At 39.5% G+C, this 20,521-nt stretch overlaps 1 protein-coding gene across 3 annotated transcripts in view; it reads left to right on the plus strand.

The window, feature by feature from the left end:
- Positions 1-20,521, plus strand: part of ca10a (carbonic anhydrase Xa) — a 257,091-nt gene that overhangs the window by 46,981 nt on the left and 189,589 nt on the right. For all 3 annotated transcript variants that reach the window (XM_044337472.1, XM_044337473.1, XM_044337471.1), the window contains exon 3: positions 511-585. In XM_044337472.1, coding sequence (XP_044193407.1) covers positions 511-585 — 75 coding nt within the window. The remainder of the gene's footprint in view (positions 1-510; positions 586-20,521) is intronic.

The raw sequence follows: 20,521 nt of genomic DNA on the forward strand, positions 1-20,521 counted from the left end.
TTAAGCGCCGCTTTGCGCGTTCAGTGAATGAATAGAAAAGAAAAAAAAGTTGAGGTGTGAAAAGCAATATCCTGAAGGCTCGGTGGGTAATTCTCGGTCACAACTCTGTCTTTGTACTGAGACCTTTACTTAGTCACCTCAATTATACTGTACCACCCTGCTCTAATCTGGGGCTTTCTTCCACAGCTCACACAACATGACAGAATGCATTTCCATACTAATGCCCAGGGAGTCATTGCATCACGGGGGAGTTTGCTTGTGTGTGTGTTGACTGAAACGAGAGGTTGAATTCCAATCGCAGGCCTGTTTGCTCCCGGGCCGTCTCTGGAGACTTGCTTTACTGAGGCCTCATGCTGAGAAGGTTAGCAGGGTGTCTGGAAATGATGAGGGCAGGGAGAAAAAAAAAAGCAGTGTTTCAGTTGGAGAGCATCTGAACGCAGCAGGACGGTGTTTTCGCTTTCTTGTGTGATTGATGTCCCTGTTTCTGTGTTTCCTCCTCTCACCTCACAGCACAACCGAATCCGCCGAAAATTCACGAAGGATGGTGGGCGTACAAGGAGGTGGTGCAGGGGAGCTTTGTTCCAGGTAAGCCTCAAAACAGTACGCAGCACCTTTGATGCATGGAAGTTTCCCACAGAATACTGATTTGTCTGCATACACTTTAACCACATTGTGTGCTTGATCCCGTAGTCAGAGCTTATTACATATTTAAGATAACATCAGGCCACCTTGCCATTGGCAATAGTTTTATTTTCTCATTCTGACAAGGCCTCTCCGTCCTTCCCACACAGCTGACGCTTTTTCCTCTGATTGATTGACGGCAGCTCACTGTTCCCTCCACCTTTTCCATCTTGTTGTGTATCTGCGTGTCAGGCCAATTATTTTCCCAAGATTGTGTTTTCTGCTGAGCTGAGGTGCTTTTGATAAAGCCTGCAGCTGTGTGTGTGTGTGTGTGTGTGTGTGTGTGTGTGTGTGTGTGTGTGTGTGTGTGTGTTTCTACCCAATGTCTGCACACAGATAGATCAATTAGGAAAATTCAAACAGAGGACATTTTGCTGGTAGTCACTTCTGCAAGCATCAAGATTAACTTTTGTCTAAGGTGAGCAAGATTTCTTATGATCAAAGAGCAAGTATCAAGTTACAATAAGAGGTAAAGGAAAGGGTTGATCTGTAGAGTTCAAAAAGCTGAACTAATGTCTTGAATTGGAACTTTAAACCTGATTTCAACCTAGATGTACAAGTTGCAACATCACATTTGGCCATTACTTTCAGCTGTGTGAGCCGTAGTAGCACACACTAGCCTGGTTTTTCTGCTGGTTTCCAAACTAAAGCACCAGTTTCACAAATGACTTATGTAAAGATTCTCAAATATGCCAGCAAATATAATAGAACATGGAGATGGCAGGTGAATAAATTAAAATCCTGATTTTTTACCTATTCATGTAGTCATTAGCTGTTTTATAGGGTGAGTAAGCTTCACCTGATGGTCTTCATCATACCCCAACTGCTTGCAGACAATTGATGCTTGTGTATTTGTTGTGACAGACCAGCACAGTATCTCAAAGAATTTCATCGGCATTATACAAATCTGCACCTCACACTTCACAGCCAATGCCAACGTTTAATACAAAAGCAGAAACTTTATTTATGTTTTCCTTTATATTAACCATAACCATGATCTTTCCCTAATCTTAACCAAGCGTTTTAGTTGTGTAACCATAACCATACTGTAGGTGCCTTCCACAGATATTGCATAAAGCGAGGATTTTAAAAACATTGGCATTGGGGGTGAAAAAAACATCGATCATAATCCGATGTGGAATTTTCCAGTATCAGCATTTTTGTCTGGCAACAAGGTTTGAAAGATGAGTGGTGAAGATTCAGCCTTTTCAGATAAACTTGTTTTTTTTGTTGTCAGAGTGCTCACCAACTGCCGTTTGGGAGTTTGTTGGATGTTGATTTTAGACAAGGCAAACAAAGTGAATCTGCTGTTCCTCAGTCAGTTGGACAGGATGATTGCTTCTTTTATGATCATAGATACTGCAAAACATTAATACTGTGAAATCAATCAAAGATGGAAGGAAACTGTTTCTCACTTTCATTTCTTCTGAGTTCTCATTTATTGTGTATTCCTGTAGAATGTAGAAGAAAAAACAAGCAGAAATATTTTGCCTAAGGTGTCAGTGGACAGCATTTGCCAAAGGCATCGAATAAATATACAGGAAATGAAAATGTTGGAATTCAAACTTTGGATATTTTGGACCTCTGACTTTGCTGGTTCAAGCACTCTAGTTATACCACAAGGGTAAACACAGTGATCCTTCAGTATGTTGAAAAATCGCTCAAAATCCTGATTTGGGTATGGGGGATGGAGCAGTAAGGTGGGGTGGGGAATCAGCAGCCATCACAGCTCAGTGTTAATCCAGAGACCTTTCAGTGAAGGCAAACACACCACGCTTAAGTCATAATACCTTCTTAATGGAGCACTCATTTCCTTAATCCCCACCAAGACACATTACAAAAAACGAATTTAGCTGTCATAGGTATTGTATGTCTATAGTGAAGTTGTGTTTATCCATTGATTTCAATTAGAACTGCGATGATTAGTCAATTAATAGAGTTTGAGTCATTTTTTAAGAAAAAATATCCGTATGTTCTTGTTCCATCTCCTCAAATGTAAATATTTTCTGGTTTCTTTAGTCCTTTATGATCACAAACTGAATATCTTTGGGTTGTTGATCAGGACAAAAGGCATTTGAAGGCGTCACATTAGGCTTGAGGAAACATCAACACAACATTCAACATTTTTCATTATTTTTTGCCGTTCTATAGACTAAACAACTAATCGATTAATTTAGAAAATAATCAACAGATTAATCAATATGAAAATAATGGTTAGTTGCAGCCCTAATTTCAGTGCAGTCCTAGTCTCTATGGAGCCAGCCAGTCTGAGTTGCTTCCATATTAGCTTGAATATTCAGCCTTTGCCATGTAGATTAGACTGGATTATGAGCAACCAAAATAAGTGGATTTTTTGACATGATCCTAAGTAAATCTTAACATTCCAAATTAGGGTTAAGGATTAAAGTTGGCATGTAGTAGTGAGGACTGAAGTTGGGATTAGGGACCAGGGGAATAAATACAATGCAACACAGTGAGATGGTGTGGTATTACAGTGTGTGTGCACAGTAAATAAAGGCATCTGTTTCCCAAAGCAAACTGTGGCTTTCCCAGCATGTCCAGGCATACATAAATAAGTGGCTGCTTGTCCTTCCCTCAGGCACCAACCTCTGGGTGGTTTGCTCCTACGTTAATATCTCAGCTATCTCTTCTAGCAGTCCTCCACAGCGTGCGCTTGCTTTACTAACCGCCATACAACAGCTGGAGCAGTTAAACGCTATTCATGATCCTCTCGTGGCTGTGCGGAGAATTCCCAACCTTTTGTTACCTTGCTCTGCAGCAGGCAGGATTTCATAGCTTGGAAATAAAAGAGAACGGAAGGCTTTTCACTGCAAATGAAGCCCAATTTAATGAGGCAGAGAGAAATAATGTTGATGGAACATATTCCTACCTAGGCTGCTCGGACAGTGAGTGATGATAAAAGATTTGATTAAATAGTGAACAGTTTGTGCTCTGGATTAGTCATATGTGATATACGCATTATAGAGCAGGTCATTCAACACTTACTCTCTGTGAGCAATAACTCATTACAATTATAACCTCATCCTCATCCTCATCTACACTTCAGCTTTTTCATATTTTACTTATTAGAGATTATCAGAGAAGCAACTGAGGAGACGGCTGACAGATCTAGTTTTTGAATTATTTATCACATCTGAGTGTTAGAGGAGTTCTTAACAAAAGTTGTTACTGGTGTATTTGATTGGCAGTTGGAATAATATTGTAGGAATTGAAATGGAAATAATTCGACTCCCTAACTGGGAGAAGCAATAACATCGCTGTAAGGCTCCACTCAGCGCTGGTACGGTAGTGCTATCAGAGCTCTGAGCCCTCTACGCTTCTTTTCACCTGTTAATGGCACATTTCACCTCCCTGGAAGTCTCTCAGCAGAGATCAGAAATTGCAGTCCAACATCATAGAACATTTTCACCCAAAGGTTAGCAAAGCAAATGTGATCCCATTCTCAAGCCAGGTTCACTACAGCTGACCTTTGGAAATATAGCTCATCCTTTTTGAGCCTTTCAATTAGCTTGAAATTTGTATAAAGGTCAGATATGACTCTTAAGTGCTGTTGGTTTCCTCTTCTTCTTCAGCCACGTCTTCATGTTAAGTCTTCAGTCAGGGTCAAAAAGTATGCAGTCAGTTTCCCCAAAGTGTTGTGGTTCTTTCTCAGAGCAAACACGAACCATTTATTCCAATACCGGGTCTTAGAATTGTATATTAGTTTGTTCATTTTACTGTAATTAATGGAAGCACACTGTGTGCTTTATTTAATTTATGCACTCATTATTTTGTGTCTGGAGTATGATTTGATAATTCAAGCGAACTTCAATTAACACAGGGATGCAAATACACAAAGAAAAGATCTTATTAAAATGTTTCCAAACTTACAAGGGGAGTGCCTGCTGTGTTGTAACAGTCAATTTAAACCTATTATAATGTCAAAGGACCGAAGATAGAATGAAAAAGCAGAGCCGACGTTCAATGCCTGGAGTTATGTGACAATACTGAGAGTGAGTATTGTGTTTGAGAACATCATTTGTTTGAATAATAATGATAGTGCTTCCTATGAAATGGTTATAATTCATTGGTACAGGTCCTGTCTGTATTTAATAACATACACCTTCTGACACAAGTTTACCGCCATCACCAAATAATTATAAATATAGATAGAAACAAAATACAAATACTTAACATTGTTTAAACTCAACTAAAACCTTTCTTAATAAGAGCATTTGAAGCTTGCCAGTACCTTGAGACTCGAACTAAATGTCTCGAGTAAATCATCAGGATTAGGAATTGGCCAGATCCATCAATGGATAAGTGCCATAAGAAGCCGGATCCATTTCCAGTGACTTTGCATTTATTTCCTGTTTCCTGTTATTTCCTCTTATCTCGTACAAACCTTCCTGCCACAAGAAATCTACACAGACACATTTTTTTCTCCACAGATATACAACATACTGTAGGACTATATACAGAATGTTATAGGAGACCAACAAAAGACAGCTTTGATGCAGGTTTTATTTTCTATTCGGCTCACAAAATAAATTGCTTTTATAATTTTAATGTAGACCAAAATTATGTCGCACTGTGAATGTTGCAAAGGCAGTCGATGTCACAAAATATCTGTATTTGGATTTATATCATAAATGCTGATATAAATCTGTATTAAATAGTTTTACTTTGTTTTATTGTTTAGTTTTGTTGCACTGCCATTTATACTCCTCCTACATAAAAAAGTCTTAATTGAGTCTGAATAAAAGCTGTCTAACTGTTAATGGTCTGGATGGAAATAAATAGTGGAGATAGAATGTAATGTTAGTGAAAAAATACAAATCAGAATTGCATTGGGCCATAGTGAGTGATTTCCTATAAACAAAAGAAAGCTATTGACAAAAAAACGACAATAACAGCTATATTGTGGCATAATTTGCATTATTTTATTTTTTTAAAGTAGGTTGTGCAATGGGAGGAAGTACAGATGTAAAATACTGAATAAAGTTAGTTTGAAGTGTCTATAAAAAAAATCTGAAAAGCTTCCTTGGCATCCATTTGCATGCACTTTTGAGACAGTCCCTATCCTACTCCATGTCATGCAAGGATCAGGCTTCAATATCAGTGCATGAGGTAAAAAATATCACCAGTGGAACATCATTATAAGCTTTTGGTTGGTCCAACCTTGGTGTGAAAGTTTAATGTCTGGCACACTAATTATGTTGGAAGATTATGAGAAAGCCAAAGGTCTTCCCAGCATACCTGTGTATTTTAAAAACAGAAACAATGGTTGATAATACAGAATTATTTAGAAAAGACATCAGAGGCTGATAACAGAACCCAAACTTGGCCGTTAAAATGTGCACTACATGTAACCCTGAAACTTCCAAAGCCATCTTTCTATGCTTTTAGCAATCTCTTATATGGATGTAGAAATCATCATCATCACACGTCTAGTGGGTCATAAGTGATGATTGAGAGGGATTACTTTTGTATGAGTCTATACATTGTTTTTTAGGAAAATCATGCATTTTATACCTTTAAATTAGTCTGTCTATTTATTTCTTTTGTTTGTTTAAAAGTGGTCAAATTTAAATATAGAGTCCCAAATATACTGGCATAAGCCTATAAAATATAGTGTTAGTGTTTATTTGTGGGATGTAAACTCCCCCCAGGTTAATTTTGACAGTACATGCTTGACCTTGGAAACAGCAGTTGACAAAACAAATTTTTCCCAGAGCTTTTTATCAGAGCACATGATCTTAATCAGCAGTTGGAGTTTACTCAGTTTGGACTGTAGCACTTGAAGGACTTTACATACATTTTGGTTGAAAGAGTTTGAAAACCTACAGTTCCATGACAACGGTGTGATGCGAACAAAAGCTCAGGAATAAACAAGTACACATAACATTGAGATACAATTGTTTTGTCAATATCCCCTCAGGTTGCTCACACCTCCTAAACCTTACACTGCCAGCTCTCTCTTCCTAGACGAGGCTCCCGTGTGCCAACACAACTTAGGGTTTGGGTGTATATATATATCGAGTAATCCTGCTGCTACTCTCCTAGTTTGAGTGATGTAACAGGGCAGAGTTTGGAGCTGGAGACCACCTGGGGCTAATCACAAAGATATGGAGGCAGCAATGGATGACGATGTGGAGGAGGACTGAGAGAGTAAGAGATAGACAAGAGAGAGAGGGTGGAGCTACAGAGAGGGCAACTGCAGGGCAGAGAGCGATGACAGAGCTCAGAGATACAGACAGAGGGATGCTTTTATGGAGCTCAAACACACACACACACACACACACATACTCATTACAGACACAGCCCTCCGTTTGATAAGATTCTGTCCCAGGGATCCTTATTAGAAGACTTTGTTGTTGTTGATTTAGGATTAAAATGTTTAACTGCCTACTTATACTGTATAGGGGAAAATAATCAGGATGAGTGACGCTTATAATTGTATTAGTCATTGTTACACATCCAACAATTAGGCTGGTTTCTAACCAATTAAAGCTCTTATGTAAAACATTTCTTCTAAATAATGAGGATTTAGCAGCATTTTCAAGATGATTTGCAAATATATAGCTCAGTTAAAGGGCCAGTTCACCACAATATGAAAACACTATTTTCTAATTTACCTCCAGTGGTGTCTTGGCATGCAGGCTTTGGTTTTATGTTCGCAGGTTTTGAGCCACATAGATTTCTGCCTCTGCTCTAAAACAATGGAAGTAAATGGAATTCAATGCATGGAAAAATGATATTTAACAATTAACAGCTTACTTATGACATTCTCATACTTAGAATTTCCTCTTGGGTAAAAATAATATTCACAATGATGAGTAAATTGAATGAATGATGAGTGATTCAGGTATGTCATACAACTCATACAGTCGGTCACCTTTCTCCACATGGGGAAAACTTTTTAAACCCTTTTTTAGTTTTTTCTTTTTTTCATGTTTTTTTCCTCTTTTTTTGCTTTTTTTTGCAAGTTTATTAACAGATGACAGAACAGACAAACAGAAAACAAGGGGAGAGAGAGGAGATGACATGTAACAAAGGTCCGGAACCAAAACATGTCCCCAGCACTTGTTTGACTTGAGGTCTATAATCACGTGAATGAGTTAAATATGTTACAGCAATAAACTGAACCAAAAATAATAAAATACATTGTTAAAAATGCTGTTCATTGTGTCAGTGTATGCATCATCATCATCATGGGTATCACTGCCAATAGAGGTTTGACGTTTTCACAATCAAACAGCTGATCATGGTTTATGTGTAAGATTACCTGGACTAATGTCTATCTAACTTCATGTCAAACCCTTCCATCTTTCTTTCTGTCTCTGGACAGTGCTGCTTTCATGCCAGCTGTAGTAATATTTTCTCATTTCTTCAGATCTCCTAATACCACCACTGACACTACTAAACTTGCCTTTAAATTTAGCAGAACTAGTAGCCTTACATAGTCATTTGTTGATCGATTATGCTAATGATCAAATCTCACAACCGTGCAAACGTTCTCAATGAAGGTGGCATTCATCAAGACGAAATTATTTAATTGACGACAAATGTGCAGTTAAGTCCGACTTGGGGCGCTGATACGAACATTCAACATGCCAAAAAGTGAGTGAGGTTTGGTTTAAGAATGCAAAAATGTTACTAATCCACAGAACACACTGTCAGCAGCTTCATAGAGACTATTTGGCAGTAAATAGGTTCTCAGAAAACTGTTGACAATGAGGTCTCAGGGACAGATTTCTGAAAACCTGGACAAATAAAACCACAACTCTGCATGGCTGGATACCAGAGGTAAGTATAGAATTTAAAAACTGCATTTACTCAAAGAGAGTCAGAGAAGCAACTCTCCTGATTTCAATGGGATAAAACTTGTCGGCACAAGTGTTGAATAAGGCACTGCACTGCTCCTGTTAGGATTATTCTTGTGCTTTTTGCTTTTAATAAAGCATGGAGGACAGCTCTTGATCTTGAATGTGCAAGCATCCGATGTAATCATCAGACCTTATCGTACATCTCCACATCTGATGCTCTGTTTTTCGAGGCTCTCAACCTCCGTCAGACCATTTTGTCACAGCTTCTCATCACAGGAATTTAATTTAATCCTGTGTTTGCCCCTCCTCACACTCTTGTTTGATAGCCACTTTTGTTTCCAGCAATCAAACAAGCGGCTGCAGTTTTTCTAGCAGCTTGTGAGCTGATTAACAATTTTCTTACATCCCACAGAGACGAGACCCAAGCACCAATTATAGAATTTTAGCCGCCAGTCGCAAAGTCCAAAAAGCAGCGTTGTGATAAATCCCCTTAAATGTTTTATTTATTTATTAATTTTTTTTTTTGTGAATACTCCAGCTAAGCCCCTCTCTGAATCAATAGAGGAGGTTAATTGGCAGGTACGTTGTCTGGCAGGTAGCGAACTCTTCTTCAAGTGACAATCACTGATCGAAAACCAATTAATGGAGCACCTACAGCACCGGCAGGGCCACGAACGATTTGCTGCAAGCAGGTTTATGGGAAGAAAATGGATATCCAATAGCACATTGCCAGCTTGTTTTGAATGCACCTAACCTTTCACTGGAGGTGGAAATAAGATTCTCAGTTTTGCAGAAGCTACTGTAGAGTGGGGGCAGATCTTATGAGAAGAGGCCTCCCAGTGGTTGGATCAGTGCCTGCAGAGTGGAAGAGATGGCTTCTGACAGCCAACACTACACAACAGAGACTGTTTGATGGGCCTCAAGCATCGTACTAAACAGATTTGGCCCCAGTGGAGATGACCATTGCAGGAGAAATTTCTCCTACCTATCATGGTGAAACATTACCTTCTGCACTGATGTGCTGCTGCACTCTTTTTCCACTTTGGATCTAGTCCATCCATAATCCATAAAGTTGTGTTTGCTCATAGTTTTCTTTTGTCTTGTCATGTTGTTGGAGTTCATATAATCTGATCAGCATGATAACGGCAGCAACAGCAGCTGGAAACTGGTTGTAGAGAAGATTCAGAGCCAAGAAGAGGCTGCTTAGGTGTGCATAAGCAGTCTCTCATGCAATCCAAGGTCAGTGGGTGAATTGGGAAAGTGTAGAAATGAAGAAACAGCAGCAAGCAATTGAAAACAGGCATGATGGAGGGCAGCTAAAGGCAGGAAGGGACTGGGAAATGAGAGTAGGTACAGGACACAGAAAGCTGTTGTGGAATATTTGAAGGAGATAAGATTATAGCATAGATTTTAGTGAGGTTTTTTTAATTAAAACGATCATTTAAGAATGATTTATTTACCTAATGATGTAAAGTATTCCAGAGATAATATCTAATACTACATACTCCGGTGCAGTAGGTGGCGATATGCACTTTATAAGCAATTGTTGCAACCTGCCTTAAAACCAAAAGAAGAAGGAGAAGCAATGAGAGTAGATTTAGGAAAACAGCTCATGGTACCTCAGGAGATAGCTGCTACTAAGACCAGACCTTGTGTTGTGGTCAGAAACATGAGCGTGTTTTATATTTTGTGAGTTGACAGTACCATGGGAGGATGTGACAGGAAATGGCCCATTTAGAAGAAAAAGTTTAGATACTGACAGCAGAAGCGGAGGGTAGAAACTAAAGGTCCGCTCAGTGGAGGTTGGCTGAAGGGGTTTTGTTGGCAGATCGTTTTTTTTTACCTGTTAACTGAACTGGGTATAAGAGAGCAGAGCCCAATACAGGCAGCAAAAAAAACATGGCAGACACTGCAGCCAGCTCCAGTGACTGACTGTGGGTAAGAAGAAAAGTGAGTGACAGTGATAGGTAAGTGTGGAATCTGAAACTTAGAATGTTATCTGGTGATGCAATAGATGGAGGTGTATGTTGTGTTGTTTGTTTTGTTTGTTTGTTTTAAAAGCATGTTGTCAGTGATGGCAGTATGCTAGTAAGCTCAATGTAAGGCTAGCTTAACATGCTGTTAGCTAATGTTGATAGCCAGTGATATTATACACACAGGTGTATGCTTTGTCGATTGCCAACGTGAGGTAGCTGAAGAAGATAGTTTGATTTGGTTTAGGCTCAGTAACCATGCTACAGTAGTTAGTTTAACATGTTGTTAGCATGCTATTTAGCTTAGCACACCTACTGACCTTGTAGACTTGGCCTGTACTCTAACACTCACGCACAAATTCATATTGAAACCATGTTCCTTTATTTGATAAGACATGTCAAGAGATATGATTCATGTATAGTTTCTCATACAGAGGTGTTGCTAACTGGTGGCTATTGGTAAGACTAGTGGAAGTAGATAAACAGTGATGGTGGTTGGACAACAGCAGGCCATGGCATTCAGATGAAGTTATCTATGGGTGCGGTTGCATTTGGGCCTTGGCACAAGGAGGCCTGGGTGGGCCCCAAAGAGTAGTTTTTAAATGGTACAAAAAATGTACAACAATGCCAGTGGGTTAGCGTTATCATAGCTCAGCCTAGGTAAAAGGGGCATCTACCTTAACTTAATTTATCACTAATGCAATGCACCACCCTTTGGCCAAAACAAAAACATTACAAATTAATGCTACACTCAGTCACTGATGGGTTGCAACTCCAGAAGAAAAAGCATGATTCAGTTTTGCACTAGACTTTTCAAGTCGTTGGGTTGGCTGCACCCACTGTGGTGTTTATATTCAAGTATAAGAAGTGTCAGGCTATTTGATTAATGCATTCCTGTCCTCACACATCTACTATACAAATTTCAGTCTGGAAAATCCCAAACCGACACCTGTTTATTGTATTTAACTGACTACATCAGGAGAGTAGTGTACAAAGGGAATTTTTGTGGTATGGCAATGTTAGATCTACAGAAAGCAGTTAATATGGTTGACCATGCTATTTTATTGTCCAAACTGAAAGCCATTGGTTTTAATGATGCAGTGGGTTAGCTCTTATCTGAAAGATAGGCAGCAAGTAGTAGCTAGATATTGGAGGGACAATGTCTCATCCTAGGTCTATAAATTGTAGGGTCCCACAACAGAGTGTACTCGGACCTCTCTTTTTCTGAAGTCAATGACCTGAAGTCTTGTTAAAAGTACGTGAGTGCAAAACTTAATGTCAGCAGGTTGATAACTGATAACAAACTGACACTCCATTTAGGAAAAACGGAATCCATACTGGTCGAAGATAAAATTGAAAAGGTCTCCTGGTTGTTGTTGGTGACACTGTGCTTGCAGCTAAGGAGTCAGACACCTTTGCCGAGTGGTGAATAACCACATGTCAAGAGTGGGCCAAGCTGAAAAGGTGCTCACCACAGTCAATCAAAGAACACACTTCTTAGCCAGAATTTCAAAATTTCTGGACAATGGCCAAACTTCACACCTCCAAACAGGCTTCAGACATCTCAAAGCAAGGTAGTAAGGGTTATTCTGAAACTCCCCATGTCAACCCTCACCTTGAATCTTCTCTTTTAAGAGCCTTGGGTGGTTGAAAGTACAGGAAATGTCTCTCAGATAGGGTTGTGCATGGTACATAAGATTGTGCATGGTGCTTTACCTCATACTTAAAAAAAGTATTTCATCCAGGTGAGGGTAGCCTATACACACCTATTCCACAAGAGGCAGTTCCACTGACTGCGTTCCTCCTGCTCCTGCTTAAGAGTAACCTGGGGAAGGAAACTTTTTCTGTACATGGCAGTAAATCTGTGGAAAAGATGGCTGGGAAATCTTAAAATCATAAGCAGCTTAGGAAGTTTCAAGGTAGCACTTAAGAACTGGCTCTGAGGGTATTCATAGTAGGATATAATGTCTGATAATAGGGTGTCTTTCTATATTTTATTGTCTGGGTTTGTTTTTTGATGTAGCTTATTTACTTGAATTGTTATGGACAGACCCAGATTGTATATAATCTGCTGAAGGGGTTCTATAGTAATGTTGATATATTGATGTGTATCTCTGATGTTTTTAATTAGTTGTATGAACTGAGTGGCAAGTAGGGCCTGCCACGGTCCAACGAAACACTGGTAGTGATTGATGTTATTAATACAGTGAAAAACTTGCTTAGTGTATTATTGTTTTGATTAATGTGCTGTGTCATTCTTGCCTTGTCAGATCCACCATCTCAACCTTCCCCTAAACACCCCCCTATCCCCAAATGGACCACAATGGAAATAAGCCTCTAGGCTTTATTGTGTTATCCTGACTTCTCCTTTTCTATAAGCATTCAATGTCATGTTTTTTAAAATGACATTGTCAAATAAACTCAATCATTTGTGCATGCTGCATCCACTGCAGTGTCCATGGTTGCTCTTAGTTATTGTTGGCCATTTTTGTTCAATTGCATATTTTGCTAAATATGTTCTCTGTTCTACCAAGTCTAGTGGGAACTTGGCTCAGTAGAATTGGACAATTTTCCAGCAATCTACGTGCAATGTCAATGTCGACTGTCAGAGCAAGTAATATTTTCTTATTTACATGAGGAAAATGGTAAAGGTGTAGCAGGCAGATTGATGTATCAGTGTGCTGGCTTCAAGGACTTCAGCTGAGATTTTGCAGTATCCCTCGACACAACAGGACCTCAAGTGTAGAGAATAATACAGGCCCCCTCTTAAGATCCAATTACTTTGAATTGGTGTTGTGCTTAAATGCAGCATCAGAACACAAAAGCTCAACTGAATCTTGGCAAACCTAGGGAAAAGGACTGAGCCCAGGGGCAGGTGCTCACTTTGCCTGCTCAGCAATCCTTGAATCAATAAAAGCAGAACCCCGAAGAGAGAAACCTAAATTAATTTCATTAGTCTGGGTGTCAGTGGGAAGTTTTACTAACTCATGATGGTTTAAATGCTGTTTTAACTCAGTCAAAGTCTATTCTACCACAGCTAGATTATAGGGTCACTTCAGTCAAATGATTTTTTTGCAATATCACTCCAGCCTCCAAAACCCCATGTCACTGTTGTTATATTTGCTTATACTGCAGCAATATCATGCTGTTATTGAACCCGGCCCCCCTCCTGCATGCTACAGACTTTCCAGAGCTTGATGGATGCTTCTCTTGTCTCGAACAAAATCCTTCTCCTCTACAATTCATGTCTTGGTGTCTTCTTGTGTTGCTGCTGTCTGTCCTATTGAATGTGTGTGATGGAGTTCACATCCCGTCTGTTCACATTCAAAGACAGTCAGAAGCAAAACCCTGTGTGGTGCTCCAGCTCACTGTCAGAGAGCATTGGAGGAGCGCTCAGCAGACCTGCATAACACACACTCTCACACACACACACACACACACACAGTGGAAAATTATTCAAAAAATTCAGAAGGTTGTAAGGGCATTATTTACATTTTTGGTAACCCTCTGTCAAATTCTAATGTGATATTTGGAAAATTCTAAACATACAGTAGCTCCCTGAGCTAGATCAACACACACATGCACAAAGACACACTGGTGTATACACAGTGACAGCTGTGGGTATTAAGTGGCAGTGTGATGGATGGGGTTCAGGACAGGATGGCCCTCATAACCTCCCCTTTATTTACCCTCCACTGACTGACAGCAGGGAGAGAGACAGACTGAGGAGAGGAGATGAGAGGAGGAAACAGATGAGAGGAGGAAGAAGATGGAAGAGAGGAGAGGAGGAAACAGATGAGAGGAAGTAGAAGGGAAGAAGGGAGGAATCCAATGAAAAGAGGAGATGAGAGAGGATGTTAGATGAGGGAAGAGGAGAGGAGGAGAGGAAACATGAAAAATGAGAGAGAAAAGAATGAGAAAAGAAAAGAAAACATGAAAAGAGGAGAGTAGGAAGAGAAACATGATAAGAGGTGAGAAAAGGAAGAATGGAGAGGAAGAAGAAGGGGGAGAGGAGGAAACATGAAAAATTTGACAGAAAATGAGAGAAAGGAAAGCAGGAGAGGAAGAAAGGGAAAAAAAGCAGCCGGTGAGAGAAGAAAGAAACATATGAAGAGAAGAGGAAGAAGAGACAACATGAAAAGAACAGAGGAGGATAGGAAAGGAGAATAGATTAAAAAGATGATAGGAAAACAAAGGAGGAGAGGAAGGAGGTGAGGAGGGAAGGAAGGGCAATATGAAAAGAGGAGAAGAGAGGAGGGGAGATGACACAAGAGAGAATGAAACATGAAAGGAGGAAAGGAAAGGAAACATAAATAGAGAAGAGGGGTAGAGACAAAGCATGACGAGAATAAAACAAAAGAAAGGAGGGCAGGAGAGGAGAAGGAAAGAGGTAGAGACCAGAGGAGAGAAGACAGAAGAGGAGGGAAAACAGATACAATAAGGAGATGAATGAAAGTGAAAGTAAAAGAAAAGGAGGCACGTGAAGGGGAGAAAAGAAGTAAGGACATAAAAGAAGACAGTGTCAGTGGGAGGCACAGTCGGAGCAAGAGAGAAGAAGAAATGACAGCAGAGTTGGAAAAGAGAAGAGAGGAGGAGGAGAGGGAAGATGAAAGAAAGGAGATGAGAGGACAGGGTAGATGGTAGATGGGGGGGATGCATGAGGAGAGTAGTCAAGTCAGAGTTAAACCAAGCGAGGAGATGAAAGCAGAGGCAGCCGAGTGGAGGTTAAGAGAATGAGAGCGGTGGGATAAATAGAGTTGAAGGTTGGACGGAGGGGTGGGGGATTTTCTTAAAGAGCGATGCGAACAGAGGAGGGGAAAAAAAAAAAGTTTGAAAATATTCCACACGGTTGACAGTAACCCTATGATGATGGGTGCAGACAATTTCCTCACCTCCTTTAAATCCTTCAATTCCACAGGTCAGTGTCAATCCCCGGCTGACTGTCAATCACCGAGAGACTGTGAGCGCTGCTGGCCTCCGACTTCCACTGACAAGAGGAAAACTTTCTTTTCACACTCTCCCTCTTTTGATCTGTGCTGATCACTTAAGACATGCTCAGTCAAAACTGGCTGTCTGAGTTATTCTGTACCTTCACTCCATCCTTATTTAAATCAAATCTGCCTTTTCTCCTCTTGCTTTGCTTCTTCTTTTACTCTCCCCTCTGTCAGTTGCTTGATGTCCTTCTTCTCTCGGCTCTCTGAAGATCATATGACTGGCCTCTCAAATGTCAGCGAAACATCAGCTTTCTTCATTCCACCAATTATGAGCAAGGGAGCGTTTCAGAGTTCAGTCTGTTCAGGTTCACTGGTGGTGTTTGATCGCTCAAGTGTGTTAAGCCTCTTTTCAGATTTACGTTAAACGCAAATAAAATGAAATTACAATACATTAGAATTTAAGTATTGTATCAGAGATGCAATCAGTATCGTATTATATCAATATGTTTTGTGACATCAATCTGACATCATTTTGGCAGGCATGGAGGTAGCTGTGAAAAGATTGACTTTTTAGAAAAAAGTCTGATGATTATGAACCAACATCTCAGGTTATAAGGAGTGTCTTTTTTTCTATGATGTCAAAGTAGATCAACATCATAGAACCCTAACCCTAACCCCCTAACCCTAACCCTAATCCTAACCTCCTAACCCTGTCCTCAACAGATCACACAGAAACTGACATATTTGTAAAGGTTACATGTAGATGGTGATTTTTATAGTGCGTATGATGTCTGTGCATTTTATTTTGACAATTATGATTTTGAGACTGAGGGGTACTAATCTTGTCGCAAAGTCCTCAGGCACAAAGTAAGGCTAGTGGGTTGAGGCTACAATAGCAGCTACTAGCATGACACTTGAATTTGCACAGTTGAATGAAGTGAGTCAAGTTGCATTGTGGGTGTTGTAGGTGGCAGGTTTGGACGGTTAAGTATGCTTTTTGCATCTGGAAATTGGGGATAAGTTGAGTATTGCACCTCCATAAAGTTGTGGGACTCACAAGACACATGTTTTATAAAAGAATGGTTGAATTGAGACAGCTGAGGCCGAGATATTAAGACTGTATAATTTCTAATAAAGGTCCAAAAATGTTAGAGCCTATATTTCCCATAATGCAACCAATATCATAGTTTTTTGTTAGATCGTGTCTACCCTGATGTTTTAAACCCAAGGTTATAAAGATCTGCTCTTGAGTCCATTATTCTAACCATCCTTAGTGAATCATATCTAATCTTCTTAATGATACATGAAGCAACACTCCTCTACCAACCACCCTCTTCGAGTTTTTTTACCCGCCGCCATATTTGGTATGAATGCCTGAGAACACATTGGTCCCAAATCTTATTCAGTGAGCCTTCGTACTGTGGATTTTTGCACTCATTTATTGAGATTATTGCATTAATTTGTCATCCTGTCTGTGCCAGTGAATCTAGTGACACATTTTGCATTTGGAAAACGTGTCCTTGTAAGCTGATGTATTGCCTACTTAGAGCTAAATGAGGTTGGATTCTTTTGGTGACAGAAAAGAAGCAGACAGAAATGATCTCTTTGACACTTTTCCCCCATTTATTTCGGGTAATACTACGAGCTTGAAAAAAAAATTATACAAGATAACCAAGTAATTGACCTGTGGAGTGGCCTTATGGTCAGCCAGGCAACATAAGCCATATGTAATTACATACATAAATACAAACAGATACAGATTCAAGATTTAGTTTATAGTCATTTTCTTATGTACTTGCATACACAAAAAAATGAAATGCTGTTCCTCTGAGCCTACAGCAGTGCAACAACAACAGAAAGGATAAAGATATATATCTAAAAATCCCTTAAAAACAATAAAACATGTAAATCCCAAAGAGAAAAATAAAAAAAAACAAAAAAAGAAATATTCTTATGTGCTTACATCACTGATAAATATGTACACTGAGCTTTTTATTATTCTATCAGCTCATCACACTCCCTTGCAAAGTGAAAAACTGGCTTCATTGCATAGTGTTAGCTATGTTTGTAACTGTGATTCAGCCTTCACTTCAGGGTCCAGGCGGCCATGTGAGGCAAAACTGTGTACATTCCACAGATATTAAAATCTCCGGGAGACAAGATTATATCAGAGAGGAACCGATGATGGCCTGCTTTATATCTCACCACGGACATCTTTACAAAATAGCATTTGGATTCTCCTCTTTTTTCTTTTTATTGATACTGATATTGTGTACTGAGGGGATTACAAATTGTGATATAAGTCATATAATCTGTTGTGGTCGTCTGAGCTCGATGCAGGACAAAGAAGATTACAGAGGAAAATATACGATTACATCTGATTCCCATTGTGTTTATTTTAGTTTATATGCTACTCTGTCAGCAGCTGCATTGTATGCTTAGCATCTCAGAGTGACATTTTTGAGAATTAGTGTACAGTATGTGCAGTGCAGCTGTGTATTTACAGTACAGTAATTTGCTGATACTTGTACACCAGTCTTCCCTTTGATTTACATCACCTTGGTAAATCGTGTTGTGTTAAACTCCTTACATACGCCCCCGGAGGGAAACAAATGGCACGCAAAGCTGAGGACAGATTGCTTACAGATGCCACGAGGTGCTTTTATGATTCACCTCTCCTCCTTCATATTATCAGTTGTTTGGTAATGTGGAGAAAAACAAAAAAATAAAATCCGTGTCACGTTTTTTTAGGATTGATATTGTTTTCCCGGCTTTGGTTCGGGATTTTTCAACAATAACCAAGCCGGCAGCAGCAAGAGGCAGGTGAATAACACAATCATTATAGAGTAACTCTGCATTGATAAAACTTCTTTTTGTCTTCGAGGATCTGCAGCGGAATGTCAGCGGAATGCAAAAGCTGAGTATTATATCACGGGACTTGTATTGTGGTGCCTGCCGCGCTCTGCGAGATGTAAAGATTAAGCTGCATCCTCCGGCTCTGAGCGTTCTCCGTTTTGCTTATGGAGGCAGAATAGCGGCATGCATAGTAAATGTGAGGTGCCTGGCAGAGAGAGAGAGAGAGAGCGTCTAAAGACATTATGCAGAGTGCACCGGCAGACACTGATGGCCTCAAATACAGACAAATCAATGGTGGTCAGACACACAACAAACTCCTATACCAGCTATACTGTCCCAGGGAGTAGTTACTTTATGAACAGCAGTGTGCAGGAGCAGGCTGAATGCGCTGTCAACACAACCAACCAACATGTAAAGGTTTAAAACTGGGCTGAGTTTGGTTGACAAGTGGAAGTTTAATAGATGTTCAAGTTATATATTGTTTCAACAGTATTTACTGTCGTCATGAGAAAAACCACAGTATTGGTCTTTTGCTCAAACACTTATAACAACCTATGTTTTTGACAAAGAGCTCATGTGGCCTTCTGAGGAGTTTGTAGGGCAACCATACTGGAAGAACAGAAAGCCAAAGAGAAACCTTAAATTACAGGTTCCGTTCCAGAAGTAAGAAAAACTCATCTAAAATCCCAGAGGCATTTGCAATTATGCTAATAAGTAAAAATCCAGCCTTGGAACAGAACCTTTCCCAGTAGTATGTCATGTGGCTCACTTCATATGTTTTTAGTGGCCTTTAACAAACACCATTTCCCAAAAGCCCTAGACATTCATGGGTTAAACATCACGGCTCAACAGAAGAGGCTAACTCAGACATGTCTGTAATAACAGCAGGACAGAGAGGAGCAAATGCTGTGGAAGTTTTTATAGAGATTAGAAACTAGAAAGTTGGAAAAATTACTTTAGAACATTTAGGACATGGATGAAACAAAGTTACAATCATAGTAGTTTAACATTATTAAAATTGCAAAGGTTTATATTTCTTAAAGGAACTGCTAATAAAGTTAAGTTGTCATAGAATATGGAAAGTAAACCCTAGCAACACCCTTGATCTTTTAAAGACTGATAAAAGAAACACTGAATGAGAGATTGTATTTAACTCCAGAAGCTAGTAGAACAGAGGCTAGACAGGAAGTGATGTCATGACTTTGGCTCTCTATGGTGGCATTGTCCATTTTGGACAAATAGCCGACTGGACACAGTGTCAAAGCAGTAAACCTGTGTCCTATATTAAGCTTGCTTGGCGTCGTCCAACAAGTCCCCTATAGGTTTTAACCACTCAGTGGTAACAAACAGTGATAGAGAAGCGCTCTAGGGAAAGCATTTCAAACCAGCACATAATAACTGTATAATCGAGGCTGCTGCAAAGTGAATCAACAACAATAACACACTCCATCCATTAACCATAAGACCTTTTGAAAAACAGATATGTTTTAATGCAACAAAAATAAAAAAGGTACATAGGTAGACATAGGTAGAGGCTGTAGCTACACAAACACTATAGGAGTGGATTGAATGTGCTCTATGTGCTGATCACTATGTGCGTGGGTGGTCACATGTCACTCAATCTTTTCATTTCTTTTGCACCAAATATTTTCTTTGGTATTGATTTTACATGGTTGATGGTGTGTGGTTATCCTTACTGAGAGTGAGAATCTTCAGATATATGATGTGGTTGTTGTGACTAATATACTGATTGATCTACTAGTACATAATGATGTGATGATTCATATGTTGTGGGCACTTCCCATGAAAAAATCAGTAACTGTAGGAACCTATGACTGAACGGAACAGATGCATTTAATTTTAATCAACACACCTGTTTACACTGGATGTTCAACAGCTTGTGCTTCACTCACACTTCAAGCATAACTGTGCCTAAAAGCATATTTTGTGCTTTTATTTGATGCTATATTACAAGAGTGTTCAACAGTGTCACAGTTTTCATCAGCAGATGGAGTTTGCTTAGTTGTCATGAAACTTTTTTGAGCTGTTTTAAGATTTCTCGTCCATGTTGGCTGAAAATTTTGCATGAAAGTTAACTCTCTCAACCTTGGAAAGGTTGAGCATCCTATCTTTTATCAGTGTTCACAGTTGGTTGCTTTTAATAATGACTGTGATCTTTCTCTAACCATAACTAAAGCTACTTGCCTAAACCCAACCAACCTTAAACATAGAGAAGACAGTTCAGAAA

This window comes from Thunnus albacares, chromosome 20, assembly GCF_914725855.1.
Source record: "Thunnus albacares chromosome 20, fThuAlb1.1, whole genome shotgun sequence".
In the NCBI taxonomy this organism is placed as follows: domain Eukaryota; kingdom Metazoa; phylum Chordata; class Actinopteri; order Scombriformes; family Scombridae; genus Thunnus; species Thunnus albacares.